The 27049-nt window shown below is 42.8% G+C and overlaps 2 protein-coding genes across 2 annotated transcripts in view; both read left to right on the top strand.

Moving 5' to 3' along the window:
• Nucleotides 1-12363, top strand: part of TMEM185A (transmembrane protein 185A) — a 61033-nt gene extending 48670 nt beyond the window's left edge. Inside the window, exons 5-7 of the mRNA XM_004480854.4 lie at nt 8211-8387; nt 9192-9315; nt 10687-12363. Coding sequence (XP_004480911.1) covers nt 8211-8387; nt 9192-9315; nt 10687-10931 — 546 coding nt within the window. The 3' untranslated portion in view covers nt 10932-12363. The remainder of the gene's footprint in view (nt 1-8210; nt 8388-9191; nt 9316-10686) is intronic.
• On the top strand, nt 11158-16453 carry LOC139436112 (heat shock transcription factor, X-linked-like). Its single transcript, XM_004480856.5, has 3 exons — nt 11158-11248; nt 13491-14196; nt 15659-16453. The coding sequence occupies exons 2-3, from the start codon at nt 13612-13614 to the stop codon at nt 16385-16387; spliced, it is 1314 nt and encodes a 437-aa protein (XP_004480913.1). The 5' UTR covers nt 11158-11248; nt 13491-13611; the 3' UTR covers nt 16388-16453.
• Nucleotides 16454-27049: the final 10596 nt, after the last annotated feature.

Here is a 27049-nt window from a genome sequence, read left to right on the forward strand (position 1 = left end):
ATTTGTTATGTTTCTGCCTCTTAAAATTTTAAATAAACATTTCTCTCTTTCTTTTTTTTGTTATATATGTAATCCAAGTCCATGTTAAAAAACTTGGAAAAGACAGACAAGCAGAGGTAATAGAATAAGAATAACCCATAGTCTCTACACTGGGAAATAAGGTTTCTGGTTCCTTGTTTGGGATTTATTGTTTTATAAAGATAGTGGAGATTAGATTACACATAAAATTCTGTTTTCTACTTTTTTGTTTTAAAGTATCATAAGTATTTTTCCTTGCCAATAAAAGGTCTTATGAACATGAATTTTAAAGTTAAATTGATATAAAATATTATTCAAATGTATTTATCAAACCATCCCTTATTTCTGAGTATTTAGGTTGTTGCCAGTGTTTTATAATTATAAGTCATGCTGCATTGTATATTTTTGTGCATAAAATTTTTTCCCACTCCAGAAACAGAATTACTGGGTCAGAAGATGGGAACTTTTTTGAGGTTCTTCAGTTCATATACTGCATTGCCAACTTGCTTTTCAAAAAAGTTCTTAATTTCCATGCCTGCTAGTGATGCTTTTAAACTATGACTTCAGTTAATGGAAGTTTAAAATTAGTCAAATTTCAGTTAAAATTGACTAGGAATGGCAACCAAGATGGCAACATAAGAGGCTCCAGGGTGCCTCCCACACACACATCCCCTGCAGAATCTTTGAACAACTAGCAAAAACTGGCATAACCATCTTCCTCAGAAGCCTGGAAAACAGTTAAAGGGTTACAGTAACTGGGAAAGTACCAAATCAAGAAAATACAGCTTTAAAAAATGCCATATTACACCACAATAGAACAAAGGAGGAAGAAAACTAAGATCACCTCAGTTGATGCAGAAAAGGCATCTTACAAAATCCAGCACCCTTCTTGATGAAAAAACTTTGAAAACTAAGAATAAGAGACATCCTTAACATGAAAAGGTGCATATATGAAAAACCCACAGCTAACGTCATACTCAATGGTGAAAACCTGAAAGCTTTCCCCCTAACAGGAACAGGACAAGGAATCCCACTGTTACTACTGTTATTCAACATTGTTCTGGAAGTTCTAGCCAGAGCAATTAGGCTAGAAAAAGAAATAAAAAGTATCAAAAGGAAGAAGTAAAGCTTACACTATTTGAGGATGACATGAGCCCATTATAAAGAAAATCCTGAAAAATCTACAACAAAGCTACAAGAGTTAATAAGTGAATTGAACAAGGTGGTGGGTAGAGAAAATCTAGAAAAAAATTCTGTTTACAATTGCAACTAAAAGAATCAAATATCTAGGAATAAATTTAACCAATGATGGGAGGGGGAGTTAAAGGACTAGTAGACAGAAAACTATAAAACATTGCTAAAAGAAATCAAAGAAGACATAAGTAAAAGGAAGGATATTCCGTGTTCATGGATTGAAAGACTAAATATTATTAAGATGTCACTTCCACCCAAAGTGATTTACAGATTCAGTGCAATCCCAATCATAATTCCAACGTCCTACTTTGCAAAAATGGAAAAGCCAATTACCAAATTTATTTGGAAGGTTTAGGGGCCCCGAATAACCAAAACCATCTTGGAAAAAAAGAACGAAGTTGGAGGACTCACATTTCCTCATCTTAAAACTTATTATAAAGCCATAGTAATCAGAACAGCCTGGTACTTGCAGAAAAACAGGCATATAGACCAATGGAATCAATCGAATTTAGAGTTGAGAAATAAATCTTTACATTTATCAATCACCAGTTAGTTTTTAACAAGGCTGCCAAGTCCACTCAGTGGGGAAAGATAGTCTCCTCAACAAATGGATCTGGGAAAACTGAATATCCATATGCAAGAAAGTGAAGGTGGACCCCTACCTCACACCTTATACAAAAATGAACTGAAAGTGGATCAACAACCTAAATATAAGGACCAAAGCTATAAAACTCCTAGAAGAAAACATTGGGAAATATCTTCAGGACTGTGTGTTAGGAAATGGTTTCTTAGACTTTACATGAACAGCATGAGCAACAGAAGAAAAAAATAGATAAATGGTGTTTTAGTCAGTCAAAGGGTTGCTGATGCAAAACACCAGAAATTGGTTCGTTTTTATACAGGGTATTTATTTGGGGTAGGAACATACAGATACCAGGCCATAAAGCATAAGTTACTTCCCTCACCAAAGTCTGTTTTCATGTGTTGAAGCAAGATGACTGCCAATGTTTGCCAGGGTTCAGGCTTCCTGGGTTCCTCCCTTCCAGGGTCTTGTTTCTCTCTGGGTTCAGGATTCCTTTCTTCCTGGGGCTTGCTTCTCTTTCCTCTGTGTGCTTACTTCCTGGGGCTCCAGCTTAAGGCTTCAGCATCAAACTCCAACATCAAAAACCCTCCAACTCTGTCATTTGCCATGCCTTTTATCTGTGAGTCCCCAGTCACCAAGGGTGGGGCCTCAACACCCTACTGGCACTTACTTAATCAGGTAAACCTCTGAATCCAATATAATCTAATACGCCCAGAGAAAAAGATCGGTTTACAAACATAATTCAGTATTTCTTTTTGGAATTCATCAGTAATATCAAACTGCTACACTCTACCCTCTGAATTCCAAAAGGACATTACAATATTCAAAAAAAAAAAAACCTTAAATCAGTTACAGTGCAAGTACTAAATCATATCACAATCAATTTAAAGAAATGCAGTTGGTCTTAGGGCAAAGTCCTGTCTGCTGTAGACCTCTGAAACTTAAAGAACAATTCATCTACTTCCAATACACAAATGGATAGACAAAGGATAAACATTTTCATTACAGTAAGGAGAAATTGGGATGGAAACATGAGTCATGGTTTCTCTACAGTTCAGTAGACCTGCAGGGAATCCTCTGTTCAATTTCAGAGTCTGAGAGTCATTCTTAAGAAGATGGTTTCTTCTCCTTGGGGTCATATGGGGTCCCACCTTTCTACCAGCTTGCCCAAAGGCCATTTTCTTGGTTCCACTCTCATCAAGCATCTGGGTGGCGACCAAGCTCTACACACCCTCCAAGAGTGTTGGGGTGATTTCCACACCTTACCCAGTCTTTGGGTTAGAGTCTTAACCCCCCTAGTACATTGATGTGAAGACAACATTCCCCCTAACTTTTGGCATACAGGCTCAACCCTCTCAGAGCAACAAGTTGACCACCTGGCCTTCCCTAACCTGTGGGGGACAGGTCCACTCCTCTCAGACCTGTGGGGTGCTGGCCTTAACCACCCTAATCTTTGGGAAAAGTGCACCACTCTCTCTGTACCCTAGGTCAGCAAAGCTCTCCCAGAACATCGGACAGGAGCATCTACCCTCTTCAACTGCTGGGGCAAACTCACCCTCTCTGTACACATGGATGGGGTTCCTCTCTTGGCCCAAGGTAATGTCCTAATTCCAGATCTCAGCTTCCATGGTTTTCCTCTTAAAGCTGTTTCTCCTTCAATCTCTGCTTTCCATGTCCTTTTTAGTCCAGGCTGACAATGGTTTTGTGTAATATACAGCTCTCTCAAAAACCTTTTTAGTTTAGCATGCAAGAAGCTGAGGTCCAAGCCATCAGACAGTAAGAGTTCCCACAAGTTGTCTTTCCAACATAAGTGCATCTTCCATCCTGATTTACAAGTTCCAAGTTTAGCTAAGTCCTCCAGTGGGGCTCTTTGATCTGGGAGCCTGATTTCCAGAGGCTTGGAATTCTCAGAATCAGTTTCTGTTTTCTTTGTGCCCAACAATTCAGTTCTCAGCTTATCTCGCTCATCTAGCATTTTGCTATAAGCTCCAAGGAGAAGACAAGCTGCATCCTCCAAGTTTACTTTGAAACTTTTTCAGCTAAATGCCCAGGCTTGCCATTTTCAAATTCTGCCTTCCAAAAAACACCAGGAGTTAAGCTTTCTAAGTTCTCTGCAACTTTAAAACGCGGATCACCTTTCCTCCAGTTTCCAATAATAGTTTCATCATTTACTTCTAAGGCATCATAAAAAGTCACTTTAGCATCCATTATTACTATCAACAGTCTCTTCAAAGCTATCTTGGCCTTTTCCATCAAGCATTTCACAATTCCTTCAAAAATGCCCCTTACCCATTTATAAAACTGTCTCAGCATTTCAGTATTTGCAAAAGTACTACCCCACTCCCAATACCAAATTCTGTTTTAGTCAGCCAAAGGGGTGCTGATGTAAAATACCAGAAATCTGCTGGCCGTTATAAAGGGTATTTATTTGGGGTAGGAACTTACAGATACCAGGCCAAAAAAACATAAGTTACTTCCCTCACCAAAGTCTATTTTCATTTGTTGGAGCAAGATTCCTGCCGATGTCTGTAAGGTTTCAGGCTTCCTGGGTTCCTCTCTTCCAGGGTCTTGCTTCTCTCTAGGTTCAGGTTCCTTTCTTCCTGGGGCTTGCTTCTCTTTCCTCTGTGTGCTTACTTCCTGGGGCTCCAGCTTAAGGCTTCAGCATCAAACTCAAACATCAAAACTCAAACATCAAAAACCCTCCAACTCTGTCCTTTGTCATGCCTTTTATCTGTGAGTCCCCACTCACCAAGGCTGGAGGCTCAATGCCCTACTGGCACAAGAGGTTTACCTGAATACTTAATCAAGTAAACCTATGAATCCAATATAATCTAATATGCCCAGAGGAAAAGATCAGTTTACAAACATAATCCAGTATTTCTTTTTGGAATTCATCAATAATATCAAACTGCTACAAATGGGAACTCATAAAAATTAAAAACTTCTGTGCATCAAATGACTGCATCATGAAAGTAAAAAAAAAAAAGAAAACCTATAGAATTGGAGAAAATATTTGGAAATCACATATCCAGTAAGGGTTGTGGTAGTTTGAAACTATCTACCCCAGAAAAGCACATTCTTTAAATTAATCCATTCTTGTGGGTGTGGGCTCATTGTAAGTAAGGTCTTTTGAAGAGTCTAATTCAGTTAAGGTGTGACCTACCTCCTTCAGGAAGGGATTTAGTCCTGTTACTAGAGTCCTTTATGAATGAAATGAATAGAGAGAGAGAGAGAGTGTGTGTGTGTATGCTAATAAATTCCTATTGCTAAAGCCAAACACATTTCATGGTATCTTATTTCAGCAACCTAAGAAACTAAAACAAGGGTTTAAGAATATATAAATATATATATTCTAGAATATATAAAGAAGTCCTACAACACAACAATAAAAAGACAATCAGTCCAATTTTAAAATGGGCAAAAGACTTGAATAGACGTTTCTCCAAAGAAGATACACAAATGGGGGAGCAGATATAGCTCACATGGTTGAGCACCTACTTCCCGTGTATGAGGAACCTGGGACCTCCTAAAACAAATGAAAAAACAACTCTCACTGGGGAGTGGAAGTGGCTCAGTAGTTGAGCACCTGCTTCCCATATATGAGGTCCTGGGTTCGATCTCTGGTACCTCCTTAAAAAAAAAACGAAGATATATATGGCCAAAAAGCACAGGAAAATATGCTCAACATCATTGACCATTAGGGAAATGCAAATCAGCCACAAGATACCATTTCAGCCCACTAGAATAACTAGCTACTCTTTTTTCTTTCTTTCTTTTTTTTTAAGAAAATGTTTTAGAGAAGATATGGAGAACCCTAGTATATTGTCGGTGGCAGTATAAAATGGTGTAGCAGCTATGGGAAACAGTTTGGTGGTGCTTCAGAAAGTTAAGAATAGAATTACTGAATGACCTGGCAACTCCATATCTAGGTCTATATTCAAAAGAATTGAAAGCAGGGATTCAAACATATTTGCCCACTGATGTTCATATCAGCATTATTCACAAGCTGAAAGTAATGCAAATGTCCATCAACAAATGAATGGATAAATAAAATGTGGTATATACATGGAACAGAATATTATTCAGTCATAAAAGGGAATGACGTTCTGATACATGTGACAACATGGATGAACCTTGAAGACATCATGTTGAGTGAAATAAGCCAGACACAAAAGGACAAATATTTTATCATCTCATTGATATGAAATAGGATAAACAAATTCATAGAGTCAGAAGCTGGAATACTGGTTACAAGGGGCTTGGGTAGGTTAGGGTATTGGGAGTTAATGTTTAATTGATACATAGTTTCTGTTTGGGGATGATGGAAAAGTTTTGATTATGGGTGGTGATGTTGATAGCAAACATTTTCAGTGTAATTAACTCCACTGAATTATTATTTGAAATGTGGTTGAAATGGGAAATTTTGGGTTGTATATATGTTCCTAGAATATAAAAATTTTTTAAAAAAGGACTGTGCAGCACATGCAGTGAACCTTAATGTAAACTGTGGACTATAATTTATAGAATAATATTGTTTCATCAGTTATAACAAAGGTACTATACTAAATGAAAGTGTTAATAATAGGGAAACCTGTATATGTTTGGGGAGGGGTTGTATGGGAACTATGTATTTTCTGCTTGATTTCTCTGTAAACCTACAACCTCTCTTACTAAAAAATGGTCTGTGAATGACTGTATGAACAAATAAATGGCAAACTACAAATCTGAGAATGCAGTATGGTTTTAACTATTAAATCCATAGAAAAAAGATTGAGAACCAATGCAGAAGAGTTGCATTGCCTCTGGGAGGTAGGATCACTTTTTTTTTCCTTTCTGTTGTTTGATGCATATTTTTTTTAGTAAATACCAGGGTTTGAACCCAGGGCCTCATACATGGGAAGCAGGTACTCAGCAACTGAGCTCCATTCACTCCCCTTGATGTATACTTTTGCAGGCAAGAAATTTTCTATAGTGAACATGGCTTGCCTTTTAAAAAGCAAAATAAAAAGTATAGTTTTAAAAAAGTATTAATTTGGAGACAGGGAAGAAAATCAGTGAACATAAGTAGCTTCCATATTTAGTACAGATGGGGCTCATAATTTCTGCCCATAGTCACTCATAAAACATTCATAATAAAAAACATTAGTACTCATACTGCATCTTCTGGGTGCTATATCTGTAGAGTGGTAATTGGGTAGCAGGATGTTTCTGTGGTGACATGGAGGCAACAAATCTGGATAAGACCCAATTTTTAGTGTAAAGTACAATCAGGCAAAATAGTTTAGGAATTTTGAATGTTTCCTCTAAATTTTTCAAGTCCCAATCTTGGGCGGGTCCCAGCAAACGAAGAGGACTGAACATGTTTTCCACAATGACCCAGAGGGAGCAAGTAAGGCTGTTAAGGTCACTGACATTCCACCCAAGAATGGAAGTCCAGTGAGTGACACTCTCATCACAGAACAGCTAGTCTCAAAAGGTTGCATGCTGTATGATTCCATTTATGTAACGTTCTTGAAAAAACAAAAGTGTAGTGATAGAGAGCAGATGAGTGGCTGCCAGTGGTTAGGGCTGGGGTTGGGGGCTGTCAGTAAGGATCAGGAGGGGGTTTTCTGCGTGAAGGAACTGTTGTGTATCCAAATCTACACACGCATTCAAAGTCACTGTACACCAAAAGCAAAGATCAATTTTATTGTATAACAATTCGTAAAAAGGCATAACTGAGAAAGTAGTCCAATGGGGCAGTGTGGAAGGGCGAAAGCATCATATGCTAGAGCCTGGTCAGATGGTGGCCCCTGGGCTTACCCTGCAGACTTGTGTGAGGATGAAACAAAGTCCTGGCTGGGTCTTTCTGGACCTACAGCGACACACTAGAACCTACTTGGGCATGGCAACAGGGATAGGGGCAGCATTTTGCATGCAGCATCAGTCTGCCAAGTTAGCAGGGGGTCTGTGGAAGCCTGGGTGGCCGATGTTTCCAGGGAACATGTTACCAAATACTGCCAAAGTACCTTTAGCAGGATGCGGAAATGTTGCCTATACAGAGAGCATGTCAGGGTGAGATGATCTCTGCGTCCACAGGGTGGTAGCAATGTCCTGTTTACCTCGGGGAGATGTGGTGCCAGCAGTGAGCAGAGGCTGAGGGAGTGTCTGCTGCAGCTACGGGCACAGGGCCTGGTGCCAGGCCAGTGTGCCTGAAGAGTGACTGGATGACGGAGCGTTTCTCACTTAGCAGGCTGTTTAGGAAACACAACTATGCGTGTTCTTTCCCTTGCTGTGCTCATAGCAATCCTGTCAGGCAGGCCTTTCTCTTCAGTCTTGTGCTGTCCTACCTTGGAGAGACCCAGCAAGGTTGAGACCATGCCTCCCATCAGATGCTGGGTGGAAGCTCTAAAGAGATATCTCCTCCTTCCTTCAGGTTGTGTGCGTCCCCCTGTGGATCCTCATGTCCTTCCTGTGCCTGGTTGTCCTTTATTACATTGTGTGGTCCGTCTTGTTCCTGCGCTCCATGGATGTGATTGCAGAACAGCGAAGGACACACATAACGATGGCACTAAGCTGGATGACCATTGTGGTGCCTCTTCTTACCTTTGAGGTAGGTTTTCTGTGGGAGAACTCCTCAGACTCCATGGCACATCCTTCCCTCTGGAGCATCCTGAATACCTAAGGCAGCCAGCTCTCCCTTGAAATCATGATGAGCCACCTCCTGGAGAGAATACCTATGGAGAATGTCAGTGATATTAGAACATCCTTTCTTTGGGAGCTGGGGGACTGGCAGTGAGATGTGCACCTTTCTAGGCATCGGGCATGTTAATGACTTTTTCTACTTTTTGAAAAAGAAAGTGGAATGTTGTATTTTTTTGAGGTCCCAGGGCCGGAGATTGAACCCACAACCTTGTATGTGAGAAGCCAGTGCTCAACCACTGAGCCACATCGGCTCCCCTGAGTTGGTTCTTTCGTTTATTTTGCTTTTTCATTTTTGTTTTTTTCAGCAGGCACCGGAAACCAAACCTGGGACTTCCCATGTGGGAGGCAGGTGCTCAACCACTTGAGCCATATCCACTCCCCCTGAATGTTGTATTTTTTAATTTTAGTTCTGTGGAGAATTATAAAATGGGCACTGTTGGCTCCTGAGAAGAAACACCAAGAGGCACTTCCCATGAAAAACATTGGCATTGGAAACTTTTCAAGTTGATGGACTTTTGCTTAGTATTGGAGGAGGATGTGAAAGCCTATCTTTTTCTTTCCCATAACAGTGGATGCTTTTCTGTTGTTTCCTTACTTTTCCTCTTATGAGACTAGACAAGGAAGGGGTTCTCTAATGAGGCTCTAGCTTTGGCCTTGTCTGTATTTTCAGGTGTTGCACCAGCATGATCTTGACTTTTTCTGTTTTTTTTAGATTCTGCTGGTTCACAAGCTGGATGGCCACAATGCATTCTCTTGTATACCAATATTTGTCCCACTTTGGCTTTCATTGATCACTCTGATGGCAACCACATTTGGACAAAAGGGAGGAAACCACTGTATGTACAAAGTGTTTCAGAAGCCCTTTAAGTGTATATATGTGTGTGTGTGCATGCACCTGCACCCTATGAAAGGAGCGCCCCACTGCTGTTTGAGGTGTGACTGTTCAAGACATATAGCATCTCCAAGCCTCTGGTCTCTCCTCTGTAAAATGGGGATCTAGATACCTCTTTCCCAGGGGTTTGTGAGGATTAGATGAAAAATCCATGTTGCCAGAACCTGGAGTCATACTAGGTTCCTTTTTTTTTTTTTTTTTTTTTTTTTAATTTTTTTTTAAGATTTATTTTTTATTTATTTCTCTCCCCTTTCCCCTCCCCCCCCCCGTTGTCTGCTCTCTGTGTACATTTGCTGTGTGTTGTTCTGTATCCACTTGTATTCTTATCAGTGGCACTAGGAATCTGTGTCTCTTTTTGTTGCATCATTTTGCTGTGTCAGCTCTCTGTGTGTGCAGCACCACTCCTAGACAAGCTATGCTTTTTTCATGTGAGATGGCCCTCCTTGCAGGGCACACTCCTTGCATGTGGGGCTCCCCTATACGGGGAGCACCCCTGCATGGCACTCCTTGCACATGGCAGCACCGAGCGTGGGCCAGCTCACCACATAGGCCAGGAGGCCTTGGGTTTGAACCCTGGACCTCCCATATGGTAAGCGGACGCTCTGTCAGTTGAGCCAAATCCGCTTCCCCTGGGTTCCTTTTCTTCCCGCCCCATCCCCAAAGTTGCTCCTGACATCACCAAGTCTTGTCGGTGTTACTTTGCTTGCTTGCTTCCTTCCCACCTCCATGATGTAGCACACAGTTTGAAAATTATCTTTGATGAGTGCCCCTTCCTCATTAGACTATGTGCTCTCTTGCATGTAACCACAGAGTACTGCCCTCTGGAGAGCCACTGTTGAGCTGACTGACAGTCCTGGGGAAGCAGCTTTGAGGTGGTCCCCTGAACTCAGGACTTCTCCTGGCCTAGACTAACACATAGCTGTCATCCTGCCTAATCCCAGGGGATGGCACATTTCCTTTTCTTGGATGACATTCTTTGTTATTCATGAGTTTGTTTGGGCCAGGGACGATTCGAGCATGGCAACTCTGTCCAGCTGTGCACAGGTATTGGAGACTCACTAGAGCAGTGGTTCTCACACTTGAGGGCCCATCAGAATTCCCTGGAAGGCCTGTTGAAGCAGACTGCCCAGCCCCACCCCATCATTTCAGATTCAGGGGGTCTGGGCTGGGGTGTTCAGACCTTGTTCAATCTTCAATTCTAAGACACTAGGATAAAGCATTAAATTGCACAAGTAAAACAGCTGGTTCAGAAAAGGAAATTTACATGAAATGCACTTGAATCTAGTTTTTGAAAAAGTAAATTCTCATTTTTCAGGGTGGTTTGGTATTCGCAAAGATTTCTGCCAGTTTCTGCTTGAGATTTTCCCATTTTTAAGAGAATACGGAAACATTTCATATGATCTCCATCATGAAGATAATGAAGAAACCGAAGAAACTCCAGTTCCAGAACCTCCTAAAATTGCTCCTATGTTTCGGAAGAAGACCAGGGTAGTTATTACACAGAGCCCTGGAAAGTATGTCCTGCCACCTCCCAAATTAAATATTGAAATGCCAGATTAAAACTCCATTTCCTAGGACAGGACGTAAATGGAATTGGACACACGTTCTTCTCTACCCTCCTCTGCCTCTCTGTTCACCCTTCCACCCAGAACTGGAACGGGAGCTGGGTCTCCAGAGACTTTCATCTCAACGCTGGCTGTGTTTGCATTCAATGCCTAGCAGTGACTCATCACTGTGTGACCCAGAGGTGGGAGGTGACTGGAGTACAGGGGTGTGGTGTCGGGTCTGTGTCAGAGTCCGAGTCTGCCAGGGAGAGTGTGCGAAACTGATTTCCAGCTGGGCGCCCATCCGGGAATGGCTGATTAGGCCCACAGAAGGTACATCTACATTGCTGTTTTTTTAAAGTGCTAAAATTTCGATCAAAAGTATTGTTTAAAAATGTATTTTGAAACCATGCTGGCCTCAATGTGTAGCTCGGATTTCTCCTGTTGTGGCGTAGTCAGTAGGAACTGTAAATATGTCTCTATTGCACCACTTGTTTATACACATCACAGTCTTTATTTTTAGAGTTCCTACTGTGGAAGTAGCTTCTCTTTGGGCATGCTGACAGCAGTTTTTAATAGCCTCATTGGTGAGCCCTTTCTAATGGAGTGACTCCATGCCTGTATAGTATTTATACGAATATTTTAGCGTTGTAATATACGGTGTTAAATCCTAGTTCTGTACAGTATATTCTGTTAAAGTATTTTTTTACAAGCTTGTACTGGAGATGTATGTGTTCTGTTGCCGACATAGAATCCAGTGGCTCACCTGCCCCACAGTAGTGGGGATCCACACCTAGCGGACATTGAAATTGCCATTTTACCCCCTTGAATTTCTCCGTGTATGTAGTAGGCCAGAGCAGCCACAATAAGCAAGAAATGGTTCGTGCTTCTCTAAGAGTCTAAGAATTTTGGCTTGCCAAAAACCTATAAAGCACTACTTGAAACTGGAACACTGGCAAAGATACCCAGATCAGCAGTGGCCAGCAGGATTATGTTTATGTTAAAATCTGAAGCTTTTTGTCTGCCGGCGACAAGAAAGCTTTAGAGTAGATTCTTTTCTTCTAAATATGAGAGTGGTTTCTCCAAGCACTGGTAGAACAGTCATGGATCAAAGGGGGAGAAACCGGATTCTACAAGTGTAATTTGAAAACAAAAAAGTAATTGTTTTAAAGAAGGGTACAAAGGAGTGTTGATATTCTCACTGGGGAGAAGGTATAGGATTTACCAGGTAGGCAACTGCTAAATTGTCTAAATCAGGCTTACTGTAAATCATGTAAATAACCCCACCCCTCACACTGGCCTCCAGCAAACCTGTTGTGTGTGGGAGTAAAAAAAAAAGGGGAATGGATGGTAAAGCCTTTCCTGCTTGGTGTGTAAAAAGTTTAGCTAAATTCACTATTTTTGCTCCCATTAGCTGTTCAATAAACTGGTTCCTCATTTTCCATGTGCATTGTGTGTAGCTCGTTTTATATTTGGTCTGGGAAACTTGAATTGTTCTCAGCCAGCATCAAAGGGAATCTCGTTGCCCCAGACAGCTGAGGCTTGTGGAGGTTGGTGAAAACCCATCATCATCAGTGTTCTTCAAGGAACAGTATATGGAGGGAAATAAGGATATCCACAAGAGCCTCCTGTTGGTGAAGTGCTGCCATGCCACAAGCTTATCCATCTCACTAACGTGGCCACAGTGTTCTAACACAGGCTTAAATTCATAGCTAGCTGCTTTGGTCCCAGTGCATTGTCAGGCCTTGGCCACCACTGAGTATTGCCCATATTTCAACAAGCTACCCTAGTGACGATTTTTGTTCCACCCCTCCCCGCCACCCCCAGCTGTCACTCCAGTTTAATGGGAACTTCACTCAGGTGGAGTTTTGATTCATGGTTTGTAGCAATTGACAAGAAAATCCACCACTTGCTGTAATCCAGATGTCGCTTTGGATGGACACCTCTTGCTTGATCTCCTGGCTCCACACTACAATGAGAACACTAGCAGAGATCAAACCAAGATGTGTCATTGTGACGTTGTCAAGGAAAGTAAGATGTGTGTGATGGCATGGCCACATGCCCTGTCACAGGGTATCCATGAAGATAGAGGGTACTGGGGTCACATGTCCAGGCTGAGGAGAGATGCAGGAAAAGACACCTTCTACTCCTCCCCTGGCTGCTAAGCAGGGGTGGGTCAGTGAGCCCAGTGGCCTTGGCAGCAAGCTGCGATTTGCCTTCTTGTGACCCGCAGCCTGGGCGTGTTGGGAGGGTCCCTGTGGAGGGCCTTGCTGTTGCTGGCTATGACAGTGTTAAAGCAGTGGTGTGGTTCCAGCCTTAATCGTGGGTGTTAAGGTCATATGGACTAATGGATTCAGAGAAGGAGCTTGGATCCTCCTGAGTCAGTTACTTCAGTCTGGTTCTACTGGCCCCAGGAGCACTAGAACCCAGAAGGAAGGGTATAGTTTGAGCCTGAGTTTTGACATATTACCTTAAACACATATACTAGTATCAGCTTTTGAATTAAAATGAGTCTGTATGGACCAGAAAGTGCTGCATGCTGACAGGTCACTTGTTTGGCTTGTGCTTTCCTTAGATCACTTGCTAGATGTATTATGACATCATCCCCAGCCACCTGAGCCCCTTTGTGACCCCCCCGGAGCGGCGCTCTTAGCAAAGGGTGCTGCTGGCGACTCCGCACTCTCATGTTTTCATGAATGAAGGACAAGCCATCACTTAGTATGGCTAGAAATGAGAAGCGTAACCCAAGAGGCCGAGAGCGTGGCTTGGAAATGGCCCTTTGCTGTTCAGAAACTTGGGCTCCCCAAAGTGGTTCAGAGAACTACGCTCGTTCAGTAGCTCCTTCATCTGCCTGGAACGACCCATCCTCAGCCGGGTACTCCGACTTCAGATTTTTATTTGAAGAAACTGCTTTTCAAGCTTTGACCCAAGGACCTTTGTTCAAAAGACCACGCCTTACCAATGATGCACTGTCAATGAGAGACTCTCATCTCCTTTCCCTCCCCTTTCCAAAAAAACTTTGGAAAATCGTTAATAGCAATCAGTTTGCTTCAGTTTGGTGGGACTGTGATGGGACTTGTATAGGGATCAATGAGAAGCTGTTTGAAAAAGAGATTTTGGAAAGGGAAGGTCCTAACAAAATATTTGAAACAGATTGTTTGAAGAGTTTCATCCGCCAGCTCAATCTCTATGGCTTCAGCAAAATGCGCCAGGATGTTCACAGATCTGTCTGCCTCACTAACTTTTTCACAGAAGAAAGACCAGTCTGCATTGTGAACAAGGTAATGACCTACAAACCTCGCAGAGGGGCTAAGATGGTGGGCTCTGGGGCCAAGCTGGGTTTGGGTGACCTTGGGCAAGGTACCTAAGCGCTCCTGTGCCTGTTTCCCACTCTGGGTGGGGGTGACAAGGACTACGAGTTAATATAGAGAGGCACTTAGAACGGCGCCAAGCCCTTGGAGAGTGTTACCAAGGTGTTAAATCACTGTACCTTCAGTTCATTCCACTGGGGTCCAAATTTCATCTGGAGCTTATGTGCACCCCTGATTTTTCTTTTTTCTTTTTTTTAAATTATTTTTTAAAGAAGCTTTAGATTACATAAATGTTACATAAAAAATATAGGGGATTCACATATGCCCCACTCCTTCCCCCTCACACAGTTTCCCACATCCTTCATTAGTGTGGTACATTTGTTACAATTGATGAACACATATTGAAGCGTTGCTACTAACTGTGGACTAGAGTCTACATTAGAGTTTACACTTTGTTCAGCACAATTTTGTAAGTTATGACAAAATATACAATGGCCTGTATCCATCACAGCAGTGTCATGCAGGACAATTCCAATGTCACAAAAATGCCCCCCTATTATACCATTCTCTCTCCCTCCCCCCAGAAACTCTGGTGGCCACTGCCTGTATATCATTAACAAAAGTTTCTCCATTGCTAGAATAGTAACAAGTCTGTAACTGAATAGAAATGTCTACTTTAGTCCATAGTTCATTCCCCAATCCTGAGGATTCTAGGGTGGTGACACCCACTCCGCCTCCAACTGAGAGGGGGCTTAGATCCCATGGAGTAGATGGATAGGACTATCTTGCTTGCAGTTGCAGACACTCTGTTCCTTGGGGTGGGTGTTGTCCATCATCATCTCCTTGTTTGTTTTCCTAGGTGAGACCATTGAACTGGAGAGTAGGTGTTGCAACTCTGCCCACAGCTCTTTTAAATTGTAACTTAGATGTGTCTGTGGTGCCTTTCCTGCTACGAGATCAGGGTGCCATTAGCATGTAGCTGGGGAAGTGCTGTCCCAAAGCACTTAACCAGGACTGTCCAAGGGAGAGTGAGTGTGCATGTATACTGGACTCTGGGGCCCCTGGTGTTAGAGAACCAGTGACTCCCAGCAAGGGGCTAATTCTGTAGCCAGTGGCATGGCATTATGAAGGCACCCAGTCTTCTTCACTTCCAGCCTGTAATGTCAAAATCCCTTTTCATTGGTCTCGTATACTTGGCTAATTTACCATTTTTAGCATTCTCCAAGGGTGAAGTGCTAGTCATAAATTGGTGACTCTTGAGGATTTAATAACTAGCCTGCAGCTTCCATTTAGGACTGTGACTTTATCAGAAAGATAGCCCAGGACCACTAGAGTTATATTGCACAGGGGTATACATTGTTGTTGTTAGTTGCTGTCAATTATTTTGTGACTTCAATTTTATTTCCTTTTCTTTTTAAATTCTGAATCTTAGGTAGAGTTTTACTGCAGTCCCTACTTTAAAAGAGACTCCCCTCACCTTCTTACAAGGATGAAGAGAAGAGTGGGTGTTAAAACTACATTGAAACAGGCTTTGGACAAGGCTTCCCAGACCATGGCGAGCACACCAGAATCCCCCAAATCTCCAGGACCTACAGCCACCCAACAGCAAGAAGAGCCCACGTCTCTACATGAGAATCATCAAGAGATACTGGAGAGCCAAGAACTTGACAAGACAACCCAGATTGGGAATGACGACTCTGCTCCCCCAGAAACTCCAGGGACAGAACTGGAGCCCGCCATGGTGAGTCATGAGGCTGCAGAAAGCCAGTTAGCTGAGTTTCAAGGGCAGCCAGTGAGTATCCAGGCTCCTGTTATTCCACACGCTGCAGTTGCCACCGCCCCTTCCCAGCTCCCCTTTGTCTATTATGCCACACCTTCCACACAGATGAATTCTTACGGGCTCATGATGGGCCTTCCTGCCATTCCTCCCAGGCACCCTGACATGCCACGCAGGCAACTGCCTTTGGCCAGCCTGCTGCCCTTCTGGAATCCCTGGATGCCTGTGCCTGTCATGCCCATTGGGCCTGCTACCTCCATGCCCATGTTTCCTCCTCCCCCGGCTCCATACCACTGCTGGGCCAACTGCCACTACTTCTATGACTACATGCCAACTTTCCATGGGCCCCCAGTGTGCCCAGAATGTAGAGGCTATCACATGTAAAGGTAGTCATCTTTTCTGAAAACGTCCAGGTCAATAAACAGTACTGGAAAAGGAATAATTATCTGTCTGAAAAAATGTGTTCATCATCTCTGTTTTTTGTGTGTGTTTTTTTGTTTGTTTGTTTTTTGCAGTTGTATAGCTCCCTTAGCTACATTTTGCTTGCATGGTAAAGAATTAAAAGTAAAAACCCTAATCCCTGACATGACACAGGTATCTAATAGATGCTCAAATAGGCTATGGGTTTCATTAAGCCCCTCAGATATTCTGTGTCCAATCACTAAACATCTGTAAAAATGCTTGACAAGTACAGAATTCGAGCATCGGTGACATAATGATAACAATGACACTTTTCCTGGATATACACACAATTCCCTGTTGTGTTGGTGCCTTTTGTAACATCTTCATTTTACAAAGGAGAAAAAGATCAGTTCTCACCTTATAAGAGTACTGAAAAGTGTCCTTTACATTCTCCCTATGCACACCTGTGGAGGTGACAGTGAGTCCTACGGGTTTTCAGTGTTTGTAAGAGGGTGCCAATCAGTATCTGGTTTGCAGGATTCACATTTGACTTTTATTTCAGGTGCTAGATCTGGGGACTTTTTTCTTTCTTTTCTTTCTTAGCTAAAAAATATAAAACAATTTAATGTTTCAACTTAAACTTTCCAGTGGCAAACTGATGATGGCTTTTCTCTATGTCACTGCTGGCTACATGGTATTTAATTTATAACATCCTCCCATCAGTGAGCCTCTTTAAAGAGTGATTTTTCTTAAGGAACAAAAATAAATTTTCAAATTCTTACTATTAAAATCACTGGGTTTAGACCCCAAAATAAGGTAACAGAGCCCAGACACCGGGACCCCAAAACCAAGAGATACCACTCTCCTTTATTTTTAACTTGACAGGGGAAGGGGGGTGGGAGCATTGTGTAAGAAATGGGAAGAGTCAATAAGAAAATGAAAATATAAGAATGGATTACAGAATTGGCAATCCAGGGTCTAGCACTGATCTGCAGGTAAATCTCCCTGACTCAGCTCATTTATAAATGGGTGCTAATGGCATTTCTAAATTTCATTAACTTGTTAACTCCTTAACTTTTAAAAAGTACATTTTTTTCATCTTTAGCTTGGACTTCAAGATGCCTCCTGATCTTTACTTGAATCATAAGGAGATGCTGCTACTATTAATTAATTAATTAAAATTAAAATTGGACTTCTCTGGTTTTCAAAAAATGCTTTCCTAAAAACATAAAGCATTTAAAAATTGTTTACATATAAATATATCTAGAAAAATGAAAATTTGCAAAATGTAAGATCAGGTTATTTACTTCCCAAAAGGGTTTGCTTAAAGGGCATGGTTTTATTTGCAAATTGTAGACTGCATGACATCAATAACAGACCTATTTCATACTTCATCCCTACCACTTAGCCGTCTTTACATTTTGAACCTAACATTAAGTGAATGAAATCTGCTGACCTTGAATCCTCCTCAGCCAGGGCAGAGGACTGCATTTTACTTACACCTGGGAGTAAACTGAGCATGAGAAGGTTTGAATGGGCTGGACCATAACAGATAAGTAAAGTCTAAAAAACAACTCATGCTCAGAGGAGCAGAAGGAAGACCAGGCTGATCCAAAGACATCACGTGACAGTGTTTAGTAAAGTATAAATCATGATTCACCTAGAAGTGGTCTAGAAACAGAGCTGCATAAAATGTGCTCCAAAGCATGAAAGTTGATAAAATGCCTAAAGTAGTATAGTTAGGTGATTTTGATTTCTATGTATCTATACCCACACACACACACACATACACGACAGGATTATTTGGAGTACTTGCTCTCTATGTACTGTGTATTAATCAGGATTCTCTAGGGAAACGGAACAGGAGATACCTATCAATAGTATGTGATTTTATCAGAGTCCCTCACGTGACCGTGGGGATGCACAAGTCCAGGTGCCACAAGCAGGCTGCAACCAGGGTTTCCAATGAAAGTCCAGTGAAGGTCTTTGGTGAGTTTCTGGGAGACATTGGCTGTCCAAAGACAAACTTGGAAATTCTCCCTGCTGAAATCACTTCCCCTTTTAAGGCATTCAACTGATTGGATAAAGCATCACTCATTGCCGACGGCAATGTCCCAGGTTGATCGTAGACATAACCAACCATCTGTGCAATAAACTCACTGGTTACTAAAGTCCATAAATGCCCTTGTATTACAGTTAGCTTAGTGCTTGCTTGACCAGACAACGGCACAATTACCTGGCCGAGTTGACACATCAGCCTAACCATCACATACCACCTTAGTTGATACAGCTTCCTTGACACTTGACAAAGCTGTCCAGAAGTACTTGCATTTGGTTGCCTAAGTCTGTACAAGTGTCAAGTCATCTCCCACTTCCTGAACTGGGGAAGAATAGAGAACACTTGGACTCCCTTTTCACAAAGGTGTGCCCAAACTTTCTTTAACCCAAGGGTCAACTATATCCCCACGGACCCCCAAGATCTCAAAGGTTCCCTTTCTCTCTCTCCCTTCTCGGGTACGGTGCCTACAGCTGAGGTGATGAGAAAGCAGGTGGAAAACAAGTCGGAACCATTACCCACTGAGCATATCCAACAAAAGTGGTGTTGCCGTCGGCCTTGTAGCTCATTTGGTGGAGAGGTGCACTCCGCTTTTCTGTGGGTGCTGCCTGGTGGGCTTCAGTGCGATTGTGTGCACAGGCACTACGATGCTTCACCGCATGAATGAATGACACACCAAAGGGGTGTTCTGGGTCATTTCCACAAAGATGGACATTGTCCATCATGTGGATAAAATAGCGACTAGAGAAATTTTTTAGAAGAAACACCGAGAGGTGAACATTTATTCCCAAGTAAAGCCTTAGAAATCCCCATGTAAATCCCCTAGAAAAGTGGTCTCATTCAAGGGCAACTCTTATCCCCAGGGCATTTGACAACATCTGGAGACATTTTTTAATGTCATAACTGGTGGCAGTGGGTGCTACTAGCATCTAGTGGATCCTACAATGCCCAGCACCACCCCTAACGACAAAGAATGATCTGGTCCCAAATATGAACACTGCTGCAGTCGGGAGACCTGCCCTAGAATATAACCTGCACACCCTCATCTCTCAACTTCTTTTCTCCTCCTTCCACATAAAGAGAATTCAATTTTCAAGGCAGGTTGAGAAAAAACAACTCATCCTTCTGCTGCCAAATATAAAAAACAATCTCAAAGTTGATGAAATTGGATCAACATGATGCTAGGTCAGGTCAGTGTGAGAATAAATTCAGGCGAGCACAGTGATGACTAAATCTGTTACTGGTAGGACCTTTGTTTTGGAGAGGTGTTTGGGCTCATTGAAATATGTGATTACAGTATTTACAGGTTTGAAAGACGTGGAGCTCTAGTGAAATGGCTAAACTGCAGGCGGCAAAGAAACGTTTCAGTGGCGCAGCTAAATCTGAAAAATGAATTTGCTGCAAAACAACGTCAAGTATTTTTACCAAACTTGGCTTAGCTTGTTGTCATTAAAACAACTATCCAGCACTTTAGTGATCAAGTTTGCCCTTTATGGGGGAAAGGCCTGGAGGTGAATCAGAGCTGGACAAACCAGGCAGCTCAGGCTGACTATAGGGTCTTTTTTTGTTTGTTTTTTTAAGATTTATTTTTATTTATTTCTCTCCCCTTCCCCTGCCCCAGTTGTCTGTTCTCTGTGTTCATTCGCTGCGTGTTCTTTTGTCTGCTTCTGTTGTTGTCAGCGGCACGGGAATCTGTGTTTCTTTTTGTTGCCATCATCTTGCTGTGTCAGCTCTCCGTGTGTGCGGCGCCATTCCTGGGCAGGCTGTACTCTCCTTCGCGCTGGGCGGCTCTCCTTACGGGGCTCACTCCCTGTGCGTGGGGCTCCCCTACGTGGGGGACACCCCTGCGTGGCAGGGCACTCCTTGCGCACATCAGCACTGCACATGGGCCAGCTCCACACAGGTCAAGGAGGCCCGGGGTTTGAACCGGGGACCTCCCATGTGGTAGACGGACGCTGTAACCACTGGGCCAAGTCTGCTTCCCTATAGGGTCTTTCCCATGCACCTCCATGCCCGCCTCCAGCCCCAGCACCACCAAGTTCCTTGGGAAGACAAGATGCTGAGCAACCCTGGGCTCACAGCATTGTAACAGGGAAGAGCCTCGGAAATGGGCAGGGAAGGAAGGCCCGGCATTGCCAGTGAGAGGCCTCCCCAGGCAGGGCCCCTGTGCTCAGGCCCGGGTGCACCCTGGGCTGCAGCCCTTTTCTGCTGGAGCAAGCCTGGGGTGGTCCAGGTGGCTGGGGCTCCGCAGAGAGAGCAGAGTGAACAGGCCACCTGAGGACCATTGCCAAGGTGCCTCCAGTCTCATGGCTTCCCCAGCCTAGTGAGCAGAACAGTCACGTGTTCTTGAATGTACTGAGACCATCTAAGGTAATCATGTACAAAAACAGGTCAGGTAGTCTCTGCAGGCAGCTGGGGCAGAAAAGAGAGAGAGAGGACACCCAGTTTCATTGCTTACAGTCCAAGATCAACCCAAGCGCTCAAGCATGTGCTGTGCTCTTGTTGACCGAGGTTTATGCCAAGTCTGAAACCCCTTACCTTCTCATCCTTACTCGTGACAACCTTTAAAAATATTAGTGATTCTACCTTCCTGCCTCTGGAAGTGTAAGGAGTATAAGGAGTGAAGAAGGTGTCCATCAACCAGGCTGATGAGAGCATGAGCTAATCACTGTAGGAGAGTTGCAGAAGCCTGGGCTCAAGGTGTACTGGCCGCTGGATGAATTCAGGAAGTTTGGTTTGAAATCAGTACCAAGTACTTTTGTTGACAGTTACCCCCTTCTGCTACCTTGAGAGGGGAGGGCTTTTGTTCAGCAAATTCAAGTTACTAGCTTATATTCATAGCACTCTTGGCTCCTTAGAAGAGATGGGAATACCACTTCATTTTCCTGGCATTCATGGAGAGGGCAGAAGTGAACATTCACTAGACTAGCCCATTGTATTAGTCAGCCAAAGGGATGCTGATGCAAAATACCAGAAATCTGTTGGCTTTTATAAAGGGTATTTATTTGGGGTAGGAGATTACAGATACCAGGCCAGAAAGCATAAGTTACTTCCCTTACCAGTCTATTTTACATGTTGGAGCAAGATGGCTGCGAATGTCTGTGAGGGTTCAGGCTTCCTGGGTTCCTCTCTTCCAGGGTCTTGCTTCTCTCTGGGTTCAAGTTTCCTTTCTTCCCAGGGCTTGCTTCTTCCTGGGCTCAGGGTTCCTCCCTTCCTGGGACTGGCTTCTCTTTCCTCTGTGAGGTGACTTCTGGGGCTCCAGCTTAAGGCTTCAGCATCAAACTCCAACATCAGAAGCCCTCAACTCTGTCTTTTGCCATGTCTTTTATCTGTGAGTCCCCACCCACCTAAGGGTACCCTAATGATGTGGCCCAATCAAAGCCCCAATCATAACTCAATCACACCCAGGTACAGACCAGATTACCATTTAATTCAATATCTATTTTTGGAATTCATAACCATATCAAACTGCTACACCGATGCTTATGCCCTGTAAGAGCACAACCTTTCCATATGAACCTTTTCATAGTCACTTTTCTAAAATGTGTTACACATCATCATACTGTCATAAGCAGGAGACACTCTCTCTGATGCCCTGGGACATCACAACAAAGGCCCACTTTGCTCTGGGTGATAATGGTTCAGTGACACCTTCAGCAGCTATTGAGATGGGCAAGCATGTCAGCTGAGGACCAACCTAGGTTATGCCCTTCTCTCGGCTCGCATGCTTCCTTCAGTTGCTGGCTGGTTTTACACAAGATTTAGCAAGGCCCAGAGGTCTGAGCAGAAAGTCACACACGGACCTGACTGATCAACAGCTATCTGCTGTTCAAAGGCACACGTTCTGGAAATGTGCTGTGTCCCAGCTGTGTGACACAGTCCTAAGGCTGGCAAGAACAGAAAGCAGCAGAATCATTGTGCCAGAGGGCCTTGAAGAGCACAGAAGGAGAGAGGCTGTACCAATAGCTAATGACATGCTGCCCCGGGAATGCAGCTGCGGGAAAAGAGACGAGCAAGCTAGGACTCATTGGCTTTGAAAGGGACAAGGTGATACAAGTGACACATTCACAACACTGCTGGGGAGGGAGATCAGAAGGAGGCAGGGGAGTTGAGTGGAGGTACAAGGAATGCAGCAAACACCAGTCAAAGGAGCCTGGCACCATTTCCTCTGGTGATGGGTGGTTACATCACCCTACCTTGTTAGGAGCAATCCAAATGCTAATGAAAGGTCAAGAGCCCCAAAATACATGAAGCAAAAACTGACCGAATAGAAGGAAGAAATAGCCAGTTCAACAATAACAGTGGGAAACATCAATACTCCACTTTGAATAGTGGGTAAACTTCTGGAAAGAAGATCACTAAGGAAATATAGCCCTTGAGGAACACCATAAACCAAGTAGATCAAACAGACATATACAGAACTCTCTAACCAACAGCAGCAGAAGACAGATTCTCCTCAAGAGTACATTCTCTAGGATAAGCCATAAAACAAGCCTCAGTAAATTTAAAATGATTTATAAGGATTGAAACCATACAGAATATGTTCTCCAACTAAAATGGAATAAAATTAAAAATCAATAACAGAAGGAAACTTGAAAATATATGGAAATTAAGCAACACACTTCTAAATAACCACTTGGTCAAAGAATAAATCACAAGAGAAACTAGAAAATACTTTGAAATGAATGTATTAGTCAGCCAAAGGTTTGTTGATGCAAAATATTCCCAGAAAATCAGACCAGTTCACAAACATAATCCAATATATATTTTTGGAATTCATAAACAATATCGAACTGCTACACTCCACCCTCTGAATTCCAAAAAGATATTACAATATTCAAAAAACCTTAAATCAGTTACAATGCAAGTACAAAATCGTATCACAATCAATTTAAAGACATACAGTTTGGGGCAAAGTCCCATCTGCTGTAGAGCTCTGAAACTTACAAAACCATTTACTGCTTCCAATACACAGATGGACAGACAAAGGATAAATATTTCCATTACCATAAGAAGAAACTGGGAGGAAAACATGAGTCATGGATCCTCTACATTTCAGTAAACCTGCACAGCTTACTTCATTAGATGTCAAAGTCTGAGAGTCATTCTTTTTTTTTATTATCTTTTTTAAAGTAAATATATCACAAAAACATTACATTAAAAAACATAAGAGGTTCCCATATACCCCATTCCCCACTCCCCCACCCCAACAATTTTAATTGTGTTTTTTGAAGATACATAGATCACAAAAAATGTTACATTCAAAAAATATAAGAGGTTCCCATATACCCCCCACTCTCCCCCACCCCACTCCTCCCACATCAACAACCTCTTTCATCAACGTGGAACATTCATTGCATTTGGTGAATACACTTTGGAGCACTGCTGCGCCACATGGATTATAGTTTACATTGTAGTCTACACTCTCCCCCAGTCCATTCAGTGGGTTATGGCAGGGTATATAATGTCCAGCATCTGTTCTTAAGTTGATGGTTTCTTCTCCCTGGGGCCACATGGGGACTGACACTTTCCACAGGCTTACTCAACTGCCATTTTCTTGGTTCCACCCTCATCAAGCATCTGGGTGGCGACCAAGCTCCACACACCCTCCAAGAGTTTTGGGGTGATTTCCACACTTTACCCAATCTCTGGGTTAGAGTCTTAACCCCCCTAGTACAGTGAAGTGAAGACAACATTCCCCCTAACCTTTGGCATACAGACCCAACCCTCTCAGAGCAATGAATTGGTGACCTGGCCTTCCCTAATTCATGGGGGACAGGCTCACCCCTCTCAGACCTATGGGGTAGCGAACTCAACCTCCCTAATCTTTGGGGAATGTGTTTTACCCTCTCTGTACCCTGGGGTGGCAAACTCTCTCTGAACATCAGGCAAGAACATCCACCCTTTTCAACTGCTGGGGCAAACTCATGCCCTGTATACCTGGGTGGGGTTCCTTTCTTTGCCCAAGTTGATGTCTTAATTCCAGATCTCAGCTTCCATGGTTTTCCTCTTAAAATTGTTTCCCCTTCGGTCTCTCCCTTCCATGTCCCTTTTAGTCCAAGCCAACAGTGATTTTGTTCATTGAGCTCACTCAGAAAGTTTGTTGGTTTAACATGCAAGAAGCAGGGGTCCAAGCCATCAGACAGTAAGACACAGAGGGAGTAGTCAAAAACTGAATATCAACAGAACCCAGAGGAGATGGGAGAGACCAGGAGAAGCCACCACGTGCTTTGCCATGTGAGAAAGAGTACAAAGGATCACCAACAACCAGCTCCAGAATGCCAGTCCACTAGAAAGAAAGCATCACATTGGTGATGCCTTGATTTGGACTTCTAGCCCCAAAATTATAAGCCAATAAATTCCCATTGTTCAAGCCAACCCATTGCATGGTATTGGCTTTGGCAGCCATAACAACATTAATAAAACACCCATGTAATGTGGGAAATGAATGGAATCTGTAAGACTAAAGGTACAGAGACTACTTAAAACCTGTACTCTAGTTGAAAAAGTTTTGTTCCCTAGAAGATTTGGGTTAACAATTCTGATACTGCTATACATGTATATTTAATTGAACCATAAAGTAAATGGATGGTGGATGGTGGGGATGAGGTTTCTAACTGCTCAAGTGAGAGTTACAGATAAAGGGAGCAAGTAGAATAATCCATGTGGTAATGGATTAGAGCTGGAGACATCAGCAAGAACTCATGTTTAGCTTCATATACATACCAATAGAAATATTTATGGGTAGGTGTGTACATACAGGAGTTAGCATCACACATATATTTACTTACTTTTGTCAACTGGGAGAGCCTGAAGCAATGACATGCCTGTCCAATGAGCACTTCAAGTGTTCAGATCTTGGTTTCTAATACCATTCTCTCATTAAAGGAGCCAGAGCTCCTTGGGGAGATGGCTGAGTCTAGAACTGGAGCAGGAAATATGCAAGATGAAACTGGAACCTTTTGTAGTGCCAGATATAAGGAGGTGCTAATGATGGGGGAGAAAACCCACATTCATGGGAATATGTTAAAGGAACATAGAATCCAAGGTGGAACAATTGAAGCAACAAAATTGGGTCACTAAGATAAAGAATTGATGAAATAAACAGAGAAAAATTTCCCTTACCCAAGAATTCCAAACAATTTATGTAGATATCCCCCCTCAAGAAGATTGAACATAACTCCCCAGTCATTACGTGTGGGCTGTGCAGAGTGAAGTCCTTCCAAAACAATACAGTATTGAAAGGAGAAATAAAAGAGTAACTTTATAGGAAAGAAACCTGACAGACTCTGTCTACCTCATCCAGGTAATCAAGGTCAACATCAATAACGTTGGGCACTGAGTCATGTCCCCCACAAAAGGCATGCTCAGGTCCCGTCCCCTGCCCTGTGAATGTGAACCCATTTGTAAACAGAAACTTTGAAGGTGTTATTAGTTAAGGTGAGGCCAAACTGAAAGAGGGTGGATCTTAACCCAACATGGCTGAAGTCCTTATACGCAAAGGACATTGAACATGGAAAAAGAAGCCATGTGCAGCAGCCAAAAGCTGGAAATGATGTGATGAAAATGGCACTTTACCACTGTGTTCTTCCTCCCCAAATGCCATAACCCCAGTCTAATCATGAGAGAAATATGAGTCAAATTGCAGTAGTGGGAAATCCTACAATATGCCTGACGAGTACTCTTCAAAACTGCTAAAGTCTGATAAACTGTCACAGCCAAGGAAAGCCCAAGGAGACATGACAATTAAATTGATACTATAACCTGGAACAAAAAAAAGACATTAGATAAAAACTAGGAAATCCAAATAAGGTACAGACTTTAATAATAATGCGTCAATATTAGCTCATTAATTACAGCAACCATGCCATTCTAATATGGTAATAATAGGAAAGTGGGTACAGGGTATATAGGAATTCTGTACTATCTTCTAAATTTTTCCATAAATCAAAAACTCTTCAAATATTTCCATTAAAATAGAAAAATAAAAGGGACATGAGGAAACTTTGGAGGGTGAGGAATTTGTTTCAAAAAACAGTAAACTAAACATAAGCACACAGAGCAGGCTACGTGAAGCAACACATTCCTGAAATATCTTCAGGTCTTTCTTCTCCCTCAGCTTTCAAGCCCAACTCGTTCACATCACATTCCTAAACATCTCTGGAATCCATCCACTACCCTAATCCAGCCTCACAAGAGAGCTCACTGGGACTACAGACCCCGAAGAGGCCTGTCTCCCATCCATATGCCATGAAACTACTGAGTGGCCTTTGCAGATCAGAGCTGTAAATGCGTAATTCTTGGGCATAAACTCTTTCAGTGCTCCCAGATACCCATAGAAGAGACAACACCAGTGCCCTCTTGGGCCTCTGTGCTTTGAGGCCTCAGCTCAGGAGTCCCACGAAACTCCCCTTTACCTTCCTGTGTCCCTCGGGCCTGGCAGACAGGAGGTGCTTGGGGCGAGCTCATGACATGAATGCTGGAGTGGCACAGTCACAAGGGCCCTTGGGACAAGCTACCTGGGCTGGGCAGGCTGTCCGTCATGCACACTAAGGGGCCGCCAGTCCAAAGCATGGTGCCCAAGGAGC

Source organism: Dasypus novemcinctus, chromosome X (genome assembly GCF_030445035.2).
Source record: "Dasypus novemcinctus isolate mDasNov1 chromosome X, mDasNov1.1.hap2, whole genome shotgun sequence".
NCBI classification, from domain to species: domain Eukaryota; kingdom Metazoa; phylum Chordata; class Mammalia; order Cingulata; family Dasypodidae; genus Dasypus; species Dasypus novemcinctus.